This window comes from Balaenoptera borealis (assembly GCF_965194805.1).
Source record: "Balaenoptera borealis genome assembly, chromosome: 14".
In the NCBI taxonomy this organism is placed as follows: Eukaryota; Metazoa; Chordata; class Mammalia; order Artiodactyla; family Balaenopteridae; genus Balaenoptera; species Balaenoptera borealis.
In genome coordinates this window covers 20,609,651-20,631,272 of record NC_138875.1, presented here as the reverse complement: position 1 = coordinate 20,631,272, position 21,622 = coordinate 20,609,651, and the positions used below count along the sequence as shown (strand labels likewise).

The following is a 21,622-nucleotide window of genomic DNA, read 5'->3' as shown; positions in this document are numbered from 1 at the left end:
AGTGAGTTATTTTACAGTTTATATTACACTATCATCTGATATAATATGTAGTGTAATATAAAGTAATGAATTAATGCTTTTAAATAAAAGCTAGCTTAAATATTAGCTAAATATAATGTTAGAATATGAATATTTTACAGGGATACCTGGATCTGTTTGGGTGCATATTAGACTATCACCACTGAATACACTACAATTATTCATCCCTTAACACAGAGGATGAATGATACTATCAAATGATGGATTTTTTAATATTTGAGATACTAACTAGATATCCTACAGTTATCCAGAAATACTTGTTCTTTCTTTCTTTGTTTATTTTTGCCTAGGTGTGATGGATGGGGGGGAAATAGTGTTGGATTTTTGGTATGGTAGTAGAGGATGTTATCCTAGCCCTTTTATCACTTAGCTTGGGTCATGCTCAGCTTCACCATCTATGAAAAGACAGCAACAGTACCCCTGCCAACCTCACAGAGTTATTACAGTAATCAAATATGATCATTTATTTTTATAATACTTTAAAAATATAGGGCATTTTATACTTTTCAATGTATTTTCATTATTTAAACACTAGCCAAAATAAACATTACTTATCTTCATTATTGGATACAGTGAAAATGATACAGACTTGTTATCTGTCTTTTATGTTTTTCATCATGCTTATATATTAGCGCAAACCAATAATCAGGATTTATAGGCAGCAGAAACCTCGCATTTTTTAAATATGGCAGATATTTTTATTTCTAATGGCTTATTCCATTTTTAGATTCTGTACATTGAAGCAATTATTTTTCTAAGCTTTGCAGTACAAAAAGAAATCATTACTTGCCAAACTGAATACTGCACTTTATAGATTGTGGATATATGATAATCCTTGAAAATTGTACTTGGGACACATGGATGTTTGGAAGCAGAAGTATAGCATGTAGTCAGTACAGTAATCAAAGTTGTGTTCATTTATTCATGCAGCTTACATCTTGTTTTATACCTTGGACAAGAACATTCCAATTGATGACTGGGTTATGGAAACAATCAGTGGTGATCGGCTTACACATCAAATCATGGATCTCAACCTTGACACTATGTATTACTTTCGAATTCAAGCACGGAATGTGAAAGGAGTGGGGCCCCTCTCTGATCCCATCCTTTTCAGGACTCTGAAAGGTTTGAACCATTTCCTGTCATTTCGGGGTTTTTTCCTATGGAGTTGTTATAAAATAGTTTTGGAGTCTGTGTTAGGAAATGCCTTAAACCATCTCTGTTGTCACGTGACTACAGTGGACATTCAAAAGAAATTAAAATGCAAATTAAAACCAGAATGAGATATCACCTCAAGCCTGTTAGAATGGACATCATCCAAAAGACAAGAGACAACAAATGCTGGCTTAGCTGTGGAGAAAAGGGAACCCTTGTCCACGGTTTGGGGAATGTAAGTTGGTGCAGCCACTATGGAAAACAGTATGGAGGTTCCTCAGAAAATTAAAAATAGAAATATCATATGATCTAGCAATTCCACTTCTGAGAATATATCCAAAGGAAACAAAAACACTAACCCTATAAGATATCTGCATCCCAATGTTCAGAGCAGTATTATGTTCAACAGCCAAGACATGGAAAAAGCGTAAATGTCCATAGATGGATAAAGAAGTTGTGATATATGTATATATATTCTAATATATATATATAATAATATGTACATAATGGAATATTATTCAGCCATAAAAAAACAGGGAAATCCTACCATTTGTGACAATATGGATGGACCTTGAAGGTGTTATGCTAGGTGAAATAAGTCAGAGAGAGAAAGACAAATACTATATGATCTCACTTATATATGGGATATAAACAAACAGATAAACACCAAACTCATAGAAAAAGATCAGATTTACGGTTACCAAAGGTAGGAGGTGATGAGAGGTGGAATTCAAGGAAGGTAATCAAAAGGTACAAATGTTCAATTATCAGATAAATAAGTACTAGGGATGTAATAAACACATGATAACTGTAGTTAACACTGCTGAATGATATACCGGAAAGTTGTTAAAAGAGTAGATCCCAAGAGTTATCATGAAGAAAATTTTTTCCTTTCTTTTTACTGTACCTATATGAGATAACAGATGTTAACTAAAGCTGTTGTGGTCATCATTTCCCAATATATGTAAATCAAATCATCATGCTGTATATCTTAAACTTGTACAGTGATGTATGTCAGTTATTTCTTAAATAATTGGAAAAAAATTGGAAACTGGAAAAAAAAAAGATAAAATTAATTAATTAATTAAAAGTTATCTTTTTATGCTGAAAGCCAGCACATCAAAGAAAGATACATTATTACATTTTCTGCCATCAGCACAAAGCGGACATATTTAACTTGACTTTTTTTCATTTACAACCCTTTTGAAATTTTGTACTGATTTCATGTATATGGGCTCTATTCAAAATATAATGAAACACTTTAGCCTTTTTATGTAAGGGAATAAAAATTAAAAAGCATTGTATTATGTGGATGGCATACTATTGCCAACTTTAAATATTTCCTTTCAGAAACTATTGTCCTTATATATTAAAAGAAATTTTGATATGGCAAGAAAGAAAATCTCAAACAAAATTAATTTTTTTTTTTAAGGACACAGGGTAGCAACATGAAAAAAATATCTTGTGGTATAATTACTAGAAGAAAACTTTACATGCTTGCAAGTGTAAAAATTACTGCTGGTAACTACGTCATAATGATCTGCATATAAGTCCTTTTCATTTTAGAGCACAGTATTATTTTTCTGGAGGATGAATGATTTCAAGAGCCTCTATTATTTAGCAATTGAAAATAATTCAAATGTTCTATAGCTGATATTTAAAGATATATATTTAACGTCTGATGTGTGTTATTTTAAAGGATACTTGGCTCTTAAATATGTTACCACATTATGCCCACATATCTGCCCAAAAACTTAAGAAAACATGATGGCAAACAACCAAAAAATTAGAAACATGTATCTGATTGACATTTTTACCCATTTTCTTGGACATACTAAAGAAGAGGCTTGGAATAACTAGATAGTCTATTTCTCAATTCTCCTAGGAAAAGTATGCTAATAAATAGAAGACTTTTGAATTCTGGTGACTGAGCTATTCAAAAGCTAGATTTGGTAACAGTTAATCCAAAAGTTTGCCAAGAATGTACAAAAAAAGCATTCAGCCTCAACCTGCATGACAGCCCTTAACGACAGAGTAGAAGCGGCGGGGGAGGCAGGAGAAAAGTGAGCCAATCTTCATCTATCCAGGTTTTTAGGGCTTCATGTCTAAATCAGGTTTCACTCCAAATGAGCAATTGAAAGGAAACTGGTTATTCATTTTGTGAGAGCATGAAATGTAACTAGGTAGTGTTTCACAAATGCTTCATCTTTATCTATAGACAAGTTGTGAACAATTCAAGACTTTTATTCACAAGGTTTAAAATCAAACCATTTAGATTAAACTTTACATTTTATTATTTTACCCTATTCATGTGAGAATTGGTAAAGTTTTCTTGTTGAAAAATTTAAAATGTATACAAGAAAATAGCTTCCTTAACTTGCTAAAATATACGGGTGATAATTACTTGGTAATGACATGCACTTTTTTTTTACTGTAAATTGTATCATTAATTAAACTTGCATGATGATCATTTTGAGTTTATGTTTAGAGGAAAGTTACAAATAACATTTTTAGAACACATTTATACAGCAAAACAATTATTTTCCATTTCTTTCTATGACTAATTTAATCAAAATAATCACATTAACCGAATTCCTTATCAATTTTTTTGCAATAGGGCATTGGCCTTGATATGAGAACTCGCTAACAAAACTGTTGATTTGAAATGTCAGTTTTCTTGATGGAAACTACCAAAATCTAATAATATTTCTCTTTCCCCACAGTGGAACACCCTGACAAAATGGCTAATGACCAAGGTATGGTGGTTTAATCTGTCATTTTTCCCTCCCTGAATCAATCTTATCTGTTAGAAATGTCAGTCATTATTTTCTATTCCTCTTTTCACCTGGGCCCTACACCTGATGAAGCAGACACCAGTGTGATAATTAATCTTATTACTGAAGTTCTGCTTGGCTGAGGTTTCGGCTCTGATAGGGAGGATGTAAATTTTCTTGAGAGGAAATTGTTTTGTCTCCATTCTGAAGGACCAATTAAAATGTCAAGCTTCTTTGTATGAAATAAATTTTTAGTCTCTGTCTGCACTTCTGAATAATTCACGTTAAGTATAATTAAGCTCAGCATAATTTTCAAGCTGCTCTTGCACCCTTTCATGAGCTCTGGATTAAAGTTCTATAGCTCGACAGAGAAAACTCATAAATCATGTGTGCTTTTCCTCTACAATGAGCTTCTTATAATACATAAAAACAAAGTTAGGTCAACTTTTTTTTAGGGCATTACTTTTGTTCATTTTGAAGCCAGAAAGCTTTCATTTCGTGAATCAGGTACCAGTTTGACTTGCAGTATTTTATCCTCCTTCCATTCATTTGCTAAAAGCCGATTTGTGTAGAGTAACAGGGGTGGTTTTACACAAAGGAAAATGGAGGTAAATCAGAGTTATCCATCAACTCTCAGGTAGATAGGAATTTATTACCATGATTTGTAGACTGATCTATTAGGATTCCATTCTTTTTCCACTGAGGATAATTAGTAGAATGCTAAAGGAGAAAAAGAAGAGTTTATGAGTTTTATTTTTTCAGGATGTTATATTCTTCAAAGAAGGGAGTGTTTGGAAATGCTGATTATAGTCAGTGTCATGAGTATTGGTTCAGAGTCCACAGCTTGTATAGTTGTGTCCTGCTTTGGGCACCTGTCAATAGAACCTCCTTGTCAGCATCATGTCTCATAAGGCATCCTGTTGTAGATTTCAGGAAAACATGCTTTTCAACAAGAATACTTTCCAACTATTGACAAATACTAAGCATCTGAATGTTAAGTTACGCTAGCAGTAGCAGGTTGTCTACATGAGTAGTATTATCTTTAATGATCCTGTGTTCAAGTTTATTTCTGGGTCCACATACCATCCCTCTGCTTAAGAGAACATGGCTAGGGCTTCACACAGGGAGTAATAGAAATGATACAATACACAGAAATGTCCACCCAGGGTTCATGTTTCCATTAACCACCTAGCTGTTCCTGCTTGCTTATACTTAAAATATTTTCATAAGGCCAATATCTACTGAACAGTAATATTTGTAAAACCACTAATGATAAATAATTGGCAGTTAGTGTGTATTCACTTAGGTAAATTAAATATTAGTGCTAGACAAATTCAAGCTGGAATAGTTAATTAGCAGAATGTATTATTTCAGTTCAAAAATAATTAAAAGAACATCACATAGTTTCCTTAACTGAAGTGAATTTGGAATTTCCACAGGCAGGTAACTCCCAATTTTTGAAATTATATTTAGAAAAAGTATGCATAAAGAGAAAGAAACCACACAAACATTTTTTTTAAGTAACTGAACCAGATAAAAAGTTACATTATTAGCCGTTTGGGTGACAACATGCCCAAGCTTCTCAATAAGTGGGTTTCCAGTTGTTTCTGGATTCCTTTTAACTGTTTTTTGCTATTACTTTTTAAGTTAACTGTTTTGCTTTATAATCTTTTCAGCTACCAAGAAATATATTTTGTACAGTCTCTCCGGTCACACACTCTCCATGGATTTTACTCAGATTTTCATATTGACAGTGAAATCAGATCAATTACTGGGAACAAAAGGAATTCCCAAGAATTATTGCCAGTGCCTGAGTGTGTTAATATATTTGGGAAATTGTTCTTTTTCTTCATCTAATATTACTTAAAAAGATTCTGTCACATATTCTACTACTCGGTCCCATATTCAATCACCACTGGTATACAGTTGGTCAAATTGATAGGTTCTAAGTTTTACATCAAACTCAATTTACTTGTAAAATTAAGATGGATTGACAACATGTAATTTAGTGATTATAGGTAAGATCTTTACATTTTTACAAGAAAACATATAAAATTTGTTGGCAGTTAAAAACTCTTTGTAAACAAAATCAGTCATCTGAGTTGATGACCAAGTGCACAAAAAATAACCCAGTTTAAAGATCTCTCTAAGAATGGTGAAAATAATAGGAAAAAGCTGCTCTGAATGTTCCCACTCTCAGCACATAGCAAATCAGTGGAATATGCATTATTGTGCTCGCTGTTAGACCAATTTGCCCCCTTCCCACGCAGAATGGTCCCACTGTTACATTTATGGCAAGCACTGAATTTCTGTTGAGAGAAAATTTGCTCAGAGAGAAAATTTAGCACCCTGGGTCAGAGTTAACCTTGCAAACATGAATCCTAAATAGAAAAGCAGGAGATCGAGTTTGACTTATATGAGAGGAAGTGAGAAAAGTTTTGATTGTTTTTAAAAAGTATCTCTGTGGTCTCTTGTCACAATTACTTTTCGTTGGAATCTAATATCTGCCCTGAAAAACATAAATGTGAAAACAAAAAGTCAATTATATTTGAATCACATGTGATTTGGGGAAAATATTTTCTTCTGAGTAATAGTAGTACTAGTATGAAAATAATAGATGATTTATATAGGACTCCTTTTCCCCTTTACGTAAGTGTAAATTGATTATATCTAGCATTTGCTTATCTTTTGTTCCACATCTTAATTATTTCTCTAGTCTCTTGTAGGCACAAGTGGCCAATAAGTTTTAAAGTAATCATGGGATTTTAGAGATTAACCACAGATTTACTCTTTTGGAGGGTCAGGCAAGGTAGGGAAATTGTATGGGTTATGTGAAGTGAGTGGAAAAGATAGAGAAATCCTCTGCGTTAGACAATTTTCCCTTTTTATTTTCCATATTTGGTAAAAAACCCTGTCAATCTGTCTGTGTCTGAGTGGGAGTGTGTAATGGTAGAATTAATCCTCATGGAGCTCTCACCATCAGTCACTGTTCTAAGAACTTAACTTGTGTTAACTAATTTAATCCTCATAACAATACTGTGAAAGAGTTGCTATTATTGTCTCTGTTTTAGTGATACAGAAGCTGAAGCTCAGAGAGTTTAAGCGATTTGCCTGTAGACACACAGCTAGGAAGTAGCAAGGCCATGATTCAAACCCAGACAACCATCTTGCAAAACCCGTTTTGAACCACCAAGTGTCTCCATCACTATATGCTACGTATATACATACACAACCACACACACACAATTTTGACATATATCTATAAAGTTTCTGTATCTAAAGTGGGTGTATATTTTCTCAATATCAACCTTTCTTTCCCCAACTCTGTGAATATTCTAGAGAACAAAGCAAACAGCTCTCAATCTGGGGTCATGTTATAAGTGGGAAGCCACAGCACTGAATATATGATACTGACAGTTCTTTATCTCAGGAAACATGAGGATGGTGCTAACTCCACTGTCTTGGTCAGCTCGGGCTGCCAAGACAAAATAGCATAGACTAGGTGCATTAAGTAACACATTTATTTTCTCATAGTTCTGGAGGCTAGAAGTCTCAGATCAAGGTCTGGCAGGGTGGGTTTCTGGTGAGGGCTCTCTTCCTGGCTTGCAGACAGCTGCCTTCTTGCTGTGTCCTCACATAGTGGAGAGAGTATGAGCTCACTCATGTCTCTTCTTATAAGGACACTAATCCTATTGGATCAGAGCCCCACCCTTATGACCTCATTTAACCTCAGCTACTTCTATAAAGGCCCATATCTCCAAATACAGTCACACTGGGTGTTAAGAATTCAACATATGAATTTGGGGGTGGGAGAGGACATAATTCAGTTCATAGCATCCACTTTCAAGAATCAAGCTGTTCTTTCACTCTTTTACTGATTATCTTTCTAGATTGTCAAATGAGGAAGCAGAAGGTAATGTTTTACAAAAGGTCACTCAAATATAGTGGCAGGCAGAGTTGGAATTCAAACATGTTTATCTCTGACTCCCAGAGTATATAGTCTTTCCTTTGTAGACTGTTTCTATACTTACAAAATAATTGGCTTTTTGTTTTTTGACAATCAGCTTAAACCCTTTAGAGTTTCTCACAGAAGCATTTATAAAAGCTTCTTGTTTTGGGGTCACAATGGAGGTTAGCAGTAACTATAAACTATGACCAATTCTTGAAAGTGATGATTAGATCACATTTTTAATCTTAAAGGATTGTCTTTGCATCCTTAGATTCCATTTAACCCCAAAATGTTGTTCTCCACTTTGAGGTGTCTATAATGTAAAAACTGGTAATTCTTAGCATGAACACAAATGTTTTCAATTTCATGTATGTTTCCATGCCTACCCAACGGGGCAATAGATTAGGTGCTGTGACCATGACATAGTACCATAAAGAGGGCAGGAATCTTCATGAAATGATCTGTATCATTGATGATATGAATCATGAAGAAATTGCTTGCTTCAAGCACTATCAAGTATCTTTAATTCTCCATGGCCTACAGAGGGGTGATCTAAAACAGGAGGCCTGGAAAAGAGGCATAAATTCACAGACCAGTTTTTAGATCCAGATGAAGGCGGCCTGCTGAGAACGGCCCTCCCACCACGGAGAGAGAATTACTCTCCTCTGAATCATGGTAATGGCTGGTAATGCTCTGGGCTTTCCCGTCAGCATCATTCAGTGTGTGCTGGAAGAGAACCAGAATGGAATCAGATGCCCAATATTCTAGCACCATGCTGTCACTCTGAGCACCTGTGTGGCTTTGGGCATGTGACTGAACTCTTCTCAGCATCCTCACCTGTAGGTTAAATCTTGCCCAAACGATCACAGCATGTAAGTGGTTAGGCTGAGATATATACCCAGGCTAACTAACTTGAGAATCTCTGCTCATGCCAATGTATAATTTCTGGAAATGCACTGAGTTAATCGACTCCTACTTTGTTATCAAGATAATGAAACTTATACATCCTCCCCATAAATTCACCCAGTTTAAAGGTCTTTGTCTTTCCTCAATAGGGTATGCAGGCCAAGTGCTTAACACTACACCTGCCATTTTACACCTCAGCAGATTTAATCTCATGAATAAACAGAATGTTAATTGTTTCCAATTTCAGGGAAATAGGGTTTTCAAGGCAGTCTAGTCAAGCTTGGAATTTAGTTCATGCAATCCAGAGTTTGCAGGGTTTGGATTACAGCAACCAGGCTGCTGTTTGAAAAATTGAAACCTTTAGCACCATTTGATGGGAGTCATTTAATTGAAAATGAAACCTCTTTTTAGACTATTATCATGTGTAATTTCAACTTACTTTATTATTCAGCTGTTTGCTACAGTCCCTTGAAAAAGCTATTCTCACATGTTTTGCTCAGCTCCAGAATTTTGCAGTTCTGGAAATTATGACTGTGGTGAGAAAGTAGAGGCAAAAAAACCAAGTAATGTGCTTTTGATAAAATGTTAAGGTGCTTATCCTGTCCCCAGCAAGCAGTTCAAGAAGCTGCCTAGTCAACCTCTCAGGAGTTTTTATGTTTTAATAGGTAACTTTGAAAGAAAGAAAAAAAAAGGACTCAGTGCCCACGAAGTTGACATGATTCATCGTATAATTTTAATCTTCTCAGACCTAAAAGATAGACATTTTCATTAATACAAAAAGATTTCTTTCTCTCTCTCTTTTTTTTTTTTTTTTTGGCCACGTGGCATGTGGGATCTTAGTTCCCTGACCAAGGATCAAACCCATGCCCCAGCACTGGAATCGTGGAGTCTTAACCACTGGACCACCAGGGGAGTCCCAAAATGATTTCTTAGACAAGTTCTTATTGTAAGGCCCACCATGTTGCTGAATGTCCTTCTTTGCTGTAGACATCAGCCAAATATCAAGTTCCTAGCTTTATTTTCTGCCCACTTCTATCAGTCCTGGATTCTGCCTCCTCAATTTTCTTTCTGAAACGTAGATGGTTCACTGTTTGTCACGGAATGAAGTCAGTTCTTTGACCTCAAGGTCCTGGCTGTCTGACCCCAAATTCCCCCTTCTAGCCTCACGGCCAGTTTATCCCTTCACATTTGTCACAGTCTATTAGCAAAGATCCACAAATCACTCTTGGAAAAGTGTATTTTTAGAACTCCATGCTCTAACTGGTACTGTTCTGTTAGTCTTAGCAGTACATTCTCCCTTTCTTTACTGAGAGAGGTCCTCATCTTTTAAGACTCCTCTCAGTTGTCTTTTGTCCAAGAAGCCTTACTTACCTTTCTGGTCTTTTATTCTTCTGTGTGTCCATAACACCCAATTTAGTCCTTGCTATGTTGTCTGTTTCTTATAGTTTACCATTTTGGTTCCCAACCTCTTGACCAGGTCGTAAATTCTTTGATGGCAAAGGGCCGGTCTCATTGACATTGTCATCCCTGCCTCCAAGCGCCCCCAATCTCTAATTGTGAATCTCTCATATTATAGTTGCCAGATAAGTATTTGTTGAATTGAATTATGACACAAATCTTTGGGAAACAGTCACAGAGTAATCTGGAAAGACAGACTTTACCATCTAATCCAGAGTATAGTTTGCAGAACCCCAAAGTAATAGTGCTCATGGCTGTGGATACTGTACAGTCAGTCCTCCCTACCTGCCTGTTCCAAACCTGCAGATTCAACCAATGTTGGATCCTGTACTATGTCTATGATCTATGAGATTTGAGCATCTGCAGATTTTGGCATCCGAGGCAAGTCCTGGACCCAATCCCTGCAGGTACTGAGGGATGACTGTATATGTGATTGATCTTGGGGGAGATGAAAAAGATGCAAAAATATTTTTCCAATCGGGAAAATGTATCTTTAATATTCATCTATTAAAGCTAAACAGAAAGACACCAAGTTCTCTGTGATTCAGGAAATGGTGGTCACATTTGCAGGTGATTCTGACCCGCTGTGCCCTTTTCTTTACCACCACCCTTCCTGTCATTTCTTGTTAGCAGAAAATGTATACACTTGCCTTTCACCAGCTGCTTGTAATTCTGAGTATGTAAAGGAGAGAATCAAAACTAATGGGTGCAGATGGGTTTTTGAGATTCCAAATGTGCAGTGTGAAAAGAGTTGGACTCATTTTTGACCACTCCTTTATAACTATTTACCTAGCACTGTGTTGGGTGTGGTGAAACATAAGAAAGAAGTCCAGTTCCATGGGTTCATTTTCAAGGACATGCAATATAGTTAGGATATAAAGACTCCCAGGCCAACATGAAAAGTATGAAATGCTAAAGCTGGTGGTACCGTCTGAGTATGGATGTTATAGGGTTTTAGATGGGAATCATTGTGAGTAGCAGCAGAAAAGACTTCTTAAAACACAAGACTGGACTTTAAATATGTGAGTAGAACTTGAGTGAGCACAAATGACTACAGAGGGAAAGATTACTTGAACTTTTATTTAGAAAAATCCTACAATGGGAAAATCAAGAAGCCAAGAAGCTGCTCAATTAGTGAGGATTGCAGGATGTGTTCAGGGCATAATTAGGACACCACTGTGCAGAGAAGTACACTACGGTTAAGACATAAATTGGTAACTGGGTTTTGCTTTTTCTCTCTGCTCCAACACAGTAGTTCTTAGGCTTTTTTACTTTTCGGTATTGAGTACCTACTGTTACACTGGCTATGAAGACCAGCAGTGCTCCCCTGGATCCAGAGCCCTGCAAACCACCTTCACTTTTGGCTGCCAACGCTGATCATGTCTTGCTTGCGGGGAGGAGGAGTCATCAGAGTGGGGGTCAGGGAGAGGAAAGAAAAATCTGGAATAGGAATAAGGCTTCAATATCCATCATCTTCAAAGGGTTTTCCTAGCTTTATTTGTCAACTTCTGTTACGCCTCTTCTGAAGGGTCACCTTCATTTGTCCCAGTGCTCTGAATGGTGACAAACAGAACTATTTTGTTTCTTTTCCAAAGTCTGTTGTGTTCTGTGTGCCCTATTGAGAGCGGAGCCACCACCTCAAGTCACACCCACACCACTAAACCCTCACACTACCATAAACTCTTGGAGGTGCTCTAATTTCTGTCCAACTCACTCCGCATTCGTCTTTCATTTATTAATTTGCCCGCTAAGGATAAAATCATCATCATCAGAGTCAGGCAGATTCAGCCACTTAAAATGAGTATATTAGTCTTTCTGAGCCACAGTTTACTCATCTATAAAATGGAACTAATAATGTCTACGTCATGGATTCATAATTAATATGATTCGCACCCTATTTATTACAACGGTCTCTCCTAATTAATTTTTTCTTCACACTCAGCTAGAATAATATTCCTAAATGCATATTTAATTGGGTCACTTTTCTGCTTAAAATACCTTCAGTGGATCTCTGTCCCCAGTAAGAAAAATTCCAGACACTTTGATAGAGCATATAAGCAGTTTTATTATTTCATCTCTGCCTATTTCTCTAAGCTTACCCAGTTCATTCTTTTCTACCTGATACCTTTCCACTCATCCTTTAATTCTCAACTCAGATATCACCCCTGAAATACCTTCCATCATTTTTCTAGGTAGAAATAGTCAATCATTCTGTTTTTCCATTGTGTCACCTACTTATAATTTTTTAACTTTTGGATATTCCAGTGTACTATTATTATTCACTTAACATTTTCCCCTCACTAAATTATGAGCCTCTGCAATAGTCATTTTATATCCTTAATTCTTAGAACAGTGGGTGGTCCACTCAACACATTTGTTGACTAGATGGATGGACCACGGACAGACATATGAATGAAGAAATTTTGTGCTCCAACAGTGTTATTATTTACACATACTAGCAGTGCAGCCATCAGGATGCTCACGTTCTAGTGTTTTCATACTATAGTTGCAACTTCCCAACATGCAGTCACTTGAAGAAGAAAAGAGCATTCATGCTCTTCTGTTACTTCTCCGTGTACTACTTGGCAACTTCACTGAAACACAAACATACCTCACACTGCTTTTGGGATAAGCTTGTGGGCCATCCAGGTGGGGCAGGCTTTCATGGATCATCAGTAGCCTTTGAGGACAGTTCTCCTTTATAATGTACACAAGACTGTCTCATCCTCCATGTTGCATCTGGTAAATGAACTGGCTCTTGGGAAGACCTAGTCATCCAGGAAAGTGTCCACGTTTAGAGAAACAGGATGCTTTTTAGATTTTCATAAAGACTGCGCTGCATCTAAAAGTGATTTCTTAGAGCCATATGCTGGCCATTATTCCAGATACACTACAAGAAAGAATGCATTCAAGGAGATTCTTGTGAGCGGAGACAGTTCAGAGACCATCCTGCTTCAAGATATCAGTAATATTATTAAGTCATCTTTGTTTTTTATTCTCTTAACGATTCAATTTTAACAGAAGTTTCACTCTAAACTTATGTGAATAGTAATTGCAATAACTAATAAACTTATTTAGCTTTTCATATGTGGAAGCTTATGACATGTGAGATCAGAAGCAGTTGACAAGTTTTCATTTGCAACCAGATAAATGGACACAGGCTAATTGTAGTTAAAGTCCTATGGATAAGAATGTATGGGCTCCCCTCACCTGAAATCTTTAATGAGGCCAACTTCTTTCCTGTGAGCAGAAGATCTTGTTGATCTGGACAGGTAATTTGGTCTCCTGGTGTTTGCCTTTTGAGTCCATTGTCCCTTGCAAGATGTTGAAAATGAGTGGTGGTAGAATTCATAAGAGTAACCAATGTGCTTCTGAAGTATTTCATAATACATACACATGTGTATATATGTATTTCATATATATATATATATATTTTTTTTTTTTTTTTTTTTTCTTCTCTTGTCTTTGGCTGACCTTGCCATCATGCTCAAAAATCCAGATACCAGTTGGTCTGGCCTAGTGCTGCTTTTATTTTGGTGCATGCAAAAGAAGAAGAGGGAAATGTTTGTAAACTTTTTTTCTACTTTAGAACATCACTCAGGCAACTTTCTTTACCCATCATTTGCCACATTCTGCAAAAGATTACACATATGCCTCAGGAAATCAGGACCCAGAATCAAACTGTGATGTCAACCAAGAGCCAGGAATTAAGGGTTTATTTGTTAAATTGTTCATGTCTAGGATAAATATAATTTCCATTTTGTACAGGAGTGTCCTAATTGATACCTGGGTCCAGGCAAAATTGATAATAACACCTTCTATCACTCTTAAAGTGCCTTGGTTTTCATAATAGCTACACGGTCACTGTTCATAACATTCGTATGTGAAATTGTAATCTTATATTTTAGATTGCTTTCTGAGGATTCTTAGAAAATGAATTTACTTCTCCTCATAGTCTACTCTATTTATATTTTATGGCAGAAAGGCAGAAATTGGAACTCCCAAAGAACTGCCTCTCATGGTCAAGGAAAAGATGGACAATGGGATAGTTGGTTCTCTTGCACTGTGTCTGACTCAGAGTAGGTCACCAAATGCATTCCCCAAAATTATTGCTCATAGACTTGACACAGTATTTGTTGAGCACCAGGCCTCAATATATGGCAGGCATGTCAGCTGCCCTTACATATGAAGTAGGAACATTGTACTTTCTTTTAATCAGTGAATTTTCATTCATGTTAACTTGAAAACAATGTGTTGAACCTGAGGAGAGGGTGAGAAGAGCTCATGAGTTTTTTCTATTAATATATGTTTGAAATATCCTAGGCATAGGTTATGATTTTGCTTTCTGGTTTTTAGATGCCCTGATGCCTTTGTTCAAAGTCAGCAGGATTAACTGTATGGTAAATCGCTCTCTTAGCCACATTTTTCAGCCTCTGAAGAATCATCTGCTTTAAATGTGTCTCAATATGATCTGTGTATTGGACAGTAAAACTGTATCCATGTGGCATCAATGCATTATCTTTACCCACTGGTATACAAGACATAAAATCAATGCACTTTCCTTCATTATCACCGGAATTATTTTCAGAGAACCAATTCTAAGATCAAGAAGATATCTCAGTGCTCTGCATCCTTGGGAGGATATATATTGAATGTTTGTTAGACAACCAATCTGTCCGTTTGATTTAGATTATGGTCCATATGTTGGGGTTGATTGTGTGGGTGCCATTCTGAAGGACCCTCTGTTAGCCCCATTCAGGGAGGATGGATTAAAAATAGATTAGAACTACCATGTTCAGCTTTCTCCATGTCCTCTGCAGATTAATTTTCCATTCACTCCTCCCTGAACTTACAAACATCCACTCAGAAAAACCACTCTAGAACTGAAATTCCAATTGAATTAATCTTTTCTAGGTGCTAAACATTTTTTATCATGGGGAATATTCTTCATCTGCCCATGTATGCTAAAAGTAGGAGTTTAATGTAAACATTATACTGTTTAATTTTACACACACACACACCACAATAAAAAAATACAGAAGCAATATTTTAAGTGATAATGTAAGAACAAGAACATAGAGATTAATGTGTATAATAGTAGTAACTTCAAATGTGTTTACATTATTAACACATTACAAAGTATTCTAATTCAGTTTAGTCACTTATCAAGTATTGAGAACAGAGTATAAATGTCACTTTGGTAAGCAGCAAGAAATATAATAATAAGCACACTTCCTAAAGGAATTCATATTACATCTGCCCATTTTCCCCTCAATCCAGAGAGTAACTGGCAGGGAAATCATGGAGACTTTAGCTTTTGCTTAAGGGAGTATATGTCTCTTGCCAAAATAGGATGATCTATCCCTTAAATAAAATAGAAAAAGTAACTCTAAATGACTCTTTCATTTATAATATTTTAGGAGTGCAAACCAAGGGGAGGAGCATGAATTTTTTGGTTTGGACCTTCCTTAGAGGTACCTAAATAAAATAAATTTAAAACTATCTAAACTATTTTGAATAACTCTAAAAAGACGCAGTCTTTCTCTTTTTAAAGTCAGACATGGGATCATTTTTTTTGTTTTATTTTTCTTCCTGAAACCACCATTCTTTGGTTTCAAAACATTTTGAAATGTAGAAAACATTTGTTTTAGTTATCAAAAATTTCTGGAAGAAGTGATTTTTTGATGAAATTATCTGAATGAAATCCATGGTTGGTTAAGTGATACATAAATTCATTACTCTTTATCATCTTAATTCTTTTCCTCACCCTCATTTCTATTATTAAGGAAATATGGGTACCTAGTAACACAAGAGTTCTTCTTTATATTCTGTAGAATATATTAGTATATTCATATAGTACATTTTGATTCCTGAGTTCATGTAAAATCATATTACTAATTCCATAATAAAAAAAAGAAACTACCCATTCCCAGTTTTTTTAACTACATTGAACTCTATTTGAATAATTAAAAATAAAATGCATATACATTGAAATGTATTATATTACTTCCACAAATGTCATATTTAGATATCCATGTATTCATTTACTTATTTGGAATTTTTAATTTTGAAAAATGTTAGAGATTTAGTATAATAAGCAAAAAAAGAAATTCAGGGATTTTTAAGGTAAATTTAATTGTGCAAATTATAATGTAAGACTAAAAATAATACATTATCTTTTATTTGCATGTAGTTCTTTTAATAATACTAGATAAATGAAAAACATTTTCAATTAAATCTAATAGTGATTTCATAGTAATAGCAAATCAATGCAGTGATAGTGATTTTATAGTAAGAATTAATTTATTCTTAAATCTTTAAAGTCAGAATAAGTTAAAAACTATCTGCAGTTAGCTAATATTAACCATAAATAGGCCTGTATAGGATTTGGATACAGTGAACCAACTCTGTCATGGCAGGTTCCATATCTGATAAATCTTTTTATACTACCCTTTCCCTGAGGATCTAGGACTGTGCCTTGCATATAGTAGGCACTTAATACATTTTGAATGGATTATTATCAGTTTTATGCTCCATTAAAAAATTTAAGACCTCTGGGATCCAACAGTAGTTTATGTCTTTGCATTAACTGACTTTTCATCTTCCAGAGCCTAATTAGTTCTCTATTTCCCTTAATCAGTGCTTATGAAATTTACCAAGTTAACTGAACACATCTAATATTCCCAACAGGGATCATTTATTGCTTTAGTGGCCTAAGTGATGGGGCTGTTAGCATCTCTTTGGCTGGCTGCTTTGCAATCTAGTTGCTTTCAGATGTGAGAAAAGTAATCTTAATATTCATGCAGAACTTGTGTCTCACTTCATTTCTTCCAACGTTGATCTGGCAATGTCCCGTGGGCAAAGCTTATCCTCCACTTATTGAAACCCCAGATGTGTCAGAGTCACACAAACAAGGTATTTGGGAAAAGGGTTAGGCTTATCAGTCAACCCCCCAAAATTTTCACAACTGCTGCTTATTTCAGTTGCTCCTCCCCAATCATCCCCCCCCCCCGCAACACACAGACACATTGGAGCCTCCATCCTAATTCCCACTTCTTTATATACCCAGAGTCATTGGCCAGCAGATTTTAAATGTACCAGTTTACCCTGAAAACAGAATATGATGTGATTGAATTAATTTATCATTGCTTGTTGGAAGCTTAACACTCTTAGTTCAGCTCTGACTTAATATTGAAAGAATTTTTTTAAATTGTGAATGCATGGTCTGGTAACAAGATTTAAGTTGTTTCTTCACAACTCTTTTGCAAATAAAATGGTGAGCTCTTGGAAAAGCTTTATTAAGAAGAGTGGTATGCAAAGGAACGTCACAAGAGCAGGACTTGGAAGTCTTAAAAAAGAAAAAGAAAATCTATACATGTGAGAAAAACAACCAATGTTATCGTAGCTGGCTGCCCCAGCTGGCTTCCTCGACATCACCCACTGATTATAACTGCTTTCACAAATAACACTCCGAAGTGTATAAAGAATTAGCTGTAGTCTTGTACATGTTTGAGTATAGATTCAACTCCCAAATGTTTTTTCGAAGAGGTATCCTAGAACTCAAAAGCTAACCAAATAATCACAGTTCTACAAATGTACCAATAGAAAAGGGGATTACCTGTAGTGAAAAACTATTAATTAAATATGGATGATAGTATAATTATTTCTGGTTAATTTCTGGCTCATTTCTCTTAAAGACTACTTTTACAAATGTTGAACACCTAATAGAAGGCAGTGGTTCCAAATGTGTGCTACTAGAGAAACCTTCCTTCTTTCTTGGTGTGTTTATAAGAAATATTCAGACCATGTGGGCTGTGACACGTCCCCTACTCTTTATTCCATATCCAATAGCTCATTCCCAGGCACCTATTTGGCACATAACACAAAGCCTACTCAAAGCCCAGTTATAAGGCAAAAAGTACTGTTCCCTGGTACAGTAATAATGATAGTTTGCCACAAAGTCATGTCCAATGGCAGCAATGTAGACGGGACCTCTTGTAACATGAAGGAGGTGGGCTCTGTCACTCTAGGAGCCAACACCACCACTCCTTCTGTTCTGAGATGTTCAAGACAGCAACGCTTACACTAACACTGGTGCTGTACCTATTGGTGACACATTAACAAGAGTATTGGAGGAAAAAAGGAGAGGGGGTCAGCTTTTCAGTGACGAATTGAATTTAGCTTGTTTAAAAGAGTATTTTTGTGACAGATTTTTCTCATGCATAGAAAATAACATTTTCTTGCAAAGTATAATGGTGTCATTCTTTTCAGGCTTTCTTTGAAGTGGACAAAATAGTCTTATTCAGTTGTTTGTGTATTTTTAAATATTTGTTAGTTTTTGTCTATTTTGTTTCATTTGTGCTTTCATGTTGCAGGTCCACTAACTTTCTGGTATATTTTCCCGATAAACAGGTCGCCATGGAGATGGAGGTTATTGGCCAGTTGATACTAATTTGATTGATAGAAGCACTCTCAACGGTAAGTATATAAATTAGGTTCTATTGGATTCATTATATTAATTAAAATTGTTAATTCTAGAGTGTCTGAGGCAAATTTTCTATTGACTGCAAGTGCCAAGAACCCCAGACTTAGGGTTTTAGTGGGAATAATAGGAACGTGAAGTTATTAACAAACCTGGAGCATATTCCACCAGGAGACAATGCCGATGAGAGTTGACAAGTACACAAAACAGTCAGAAAAGTCCAAGCATAGAGAATTTTGTAAATGATGCATGGCTTTTAACTATCTAGGTTTGAAAGTACTATATATATTTGAAATAGTTCTACAATTTTATTGTAGAGAGGTGACTGAAACCCACTCAGTTTCACAAACTGAAGTTACTGGGACTTTTTCAGGAGTCAGAGTGCCAGGAAATTAAGAGGCAATTGGAATATGGACAATTGAGAAAGAATAATTATTTCCTCACAGTTTCCATCCACTACTGAGCAGTGGTTATGTATGTTACAGGTGAAGCAAATGTAAGCCAAAGACACAGAACAATATACTCTCTTAAATTGTTTGTCCTAAAGAACACTAATCTTGGACAGAATTGCCAAATGGAACAACTGAAAATACAGGAGGCCCAGTAAAATTTGAATCCTTTCTGATTGCCTATGAATCTGAGATAAAGAAAAATATTGCAAGGGATTACCATCTCAACGTACATAGGCATCTCAGTGTACATATCCGTAGGCAACTAGAAATAATTCAAATTTAACTGAACCTCCTTTATTTTTAATTATTAAATCTGGCAATCCTAATTTTGGATCAAGTTTAGAAGTTTGCTATGGACTATTTGAACTTGCCCTTCAAAAGAAAATGAATTCTCTGATTGAAAAGAAACCTCAGCCCAAATCTGATGTTAACAGATAAGTCAACAGATAAGGATTTTTCTTTTCACAGGAGTCAAACTTCAGATGAAGAGAATGACAGTAATTGAGAGAAATGCATGTCACTTTATTTTATTTTTTTACTATTTAAGATTCCTAGTGAGAAATATAATTGTAATTAAATTTGATCTGATATACATTATCTCACAGGAGAAAGTCATGAAGATAAAATAGATGAATGACATCCAATGACTCTGAGCCAGTTTAGATAGATTGTTGACATTACCCCTTCTCAATTTTCTGCAACACTTAATGATGTTTTAGGCATTTCCTGTTAAATGAATGGGATGAACAAAGTACCTGAAACATTTCTAGAATCCCTACTGGAATAACTAATTATTACAGGCTACACAATTAATTAAGGTGACTTGATAACCTCAGAAAGGCACGGATGGTAGAGGGCATACTTAATCTATTTCCTATTCTATTTCGCTATCCAGTAAATGATAGTAAATATGTAATTTGCCTTTAGCTTGGGCTCTTACAAGCAAATCAGCAAAGGCATCTGAAAACTCTACCTTCCTAATTAAAATTCTACTAACGTCTTATACCTTAAGAAGGGGGTATATTTTCGAATTATGTATATAAGTGAAAGCTTGACTGATAAAACTCTAACCCCACCACACCTTTGCTAAGTAGGCTGCATAAATAAGAAAAAAAATCTTGAAATTTCTTGAGTTTTTGAACCTCATATACAATGAAAAGTTCATACATCCCCTCATGTAGTGACAGAATTAGAGAGGTTTCCTATCTCTCCTTATACTTCTGGATTCATCCTTCAAAGAATTGTAATAGAATAATGGTTTATTGTCAGGACACTCAAGCCACTTGCAAATAAATTTAGACCTCGCTAATCCTTTACTTTCTCTTACAATGTGTCACTGTTTTGAAAAAGCACTCTTGGAATTCAAATAAAGAAAAACAAAGCTATAGTTCATGTTTACTCTTGAAGTTGGAAGCCCTTAATTAAATTGAGGAAACTGAAGAGGCTTCCAAAATTATCTTCTGGTGGCAGGTAGAATCAAAGCTAGTATGTGGTGATATGGTAGTATTTTACTACCATAAAATACTACCATATGATGCATTCAGTTTTGTGGTCCACATTCTTGAAGCAGGAAAATCTTCAACTTCTGAAAATGTGATTTTGTAGTTTATATTTGTATGAAGGATAACACAAGTGAAAATTACTTCAATCCAGTCCTTTTTTCATTGGGGAAGATAAATCACCAATTTCTTTTTGTTGGTAGCTTTTCCTAAAATTTTCAAAATTAGTAATTTTGGTAAAGAGATCTACAAACCCTGCAAAAGCATTGTTATATTGACTTCAACCTTTGAAAACTTAAGTTTGATAGGTGTTGATATTTTGGTAAAGCTTTATTTAAAAATTGTTATTAATTAATTTTTGTATATTTAGAATTGTATTAGCTGTTCTGTAAAACATGCCTTAAACTCTGTGTTTAGGAGAAAAAGCCATGGTTTTCCCTCTAGTTTTGATTTCCCTTAAGTAAAGATAATTAAGAGTGTCCCAGGGGTCTCAAGCTCTAGTCTATGAGAGGCTCTGCCCACCTACTATCTAAACATTATCTATCTGAAATGATGTTAAGGCCCTCAGACTAATCCCAAACCCCAGGTTCTAGAACTGACTTTGCCATGGATTAGAAATGTGTGAATCAATTCACTTAAACTCTTTGGATCTCTGTTTTTCATCTGAACATAGAAAGTGTTAAGCTAGATCAGGGTTTCTTAACTACAGAACCATTGCCATTTGGAACTGGATAATTTTGGGGGGACTGGATAATTTTTTTGTCGTTGGGTTCATCTTGTGCACTGTAGGATGTCTAGCAACATCCCTGACCTTCATCTACTAGATGCCAGTAGTATTTCCCCTTTACCATGTTGTAACAACCAAAACTGTCTCTAGACATTGCCAAATTTCCCCTTGGGGGGCAAAA

The 21,622-nt window shown here is 35.5% G+C and overlaps 1 protein-coding gene across 1 annotated transcript in view; it reads left to right on the top strand.

Annotated features, from left to right (window-relative positions):
* Positions 1 to 21,622, top strand: part of DCC (DCC netrin 1 receptor) — a 1,166,696-nt gene that overhangs the window by 1,048,777 nt on the left and 96,297 nt on the right. Inside the window, exons 20-22 of the mRNA XM_082353405.1 lie at positions 970 to 1,164; positions 3,918 to 3,950; positions 18,694 to 18,759. Of these exons, the coding sequence (XP_082209531.1) occupies positions 970 to 1,164; positions 3,918 to 3,950; positions 18,694 to 18,759 (294 nt within the window). The remainder of the gene's footprint in view (positions 1 to 969; positions 1,165 to 3,917; positions 3,951 to 18,693; positions 18,760 to 21,622) is intronic.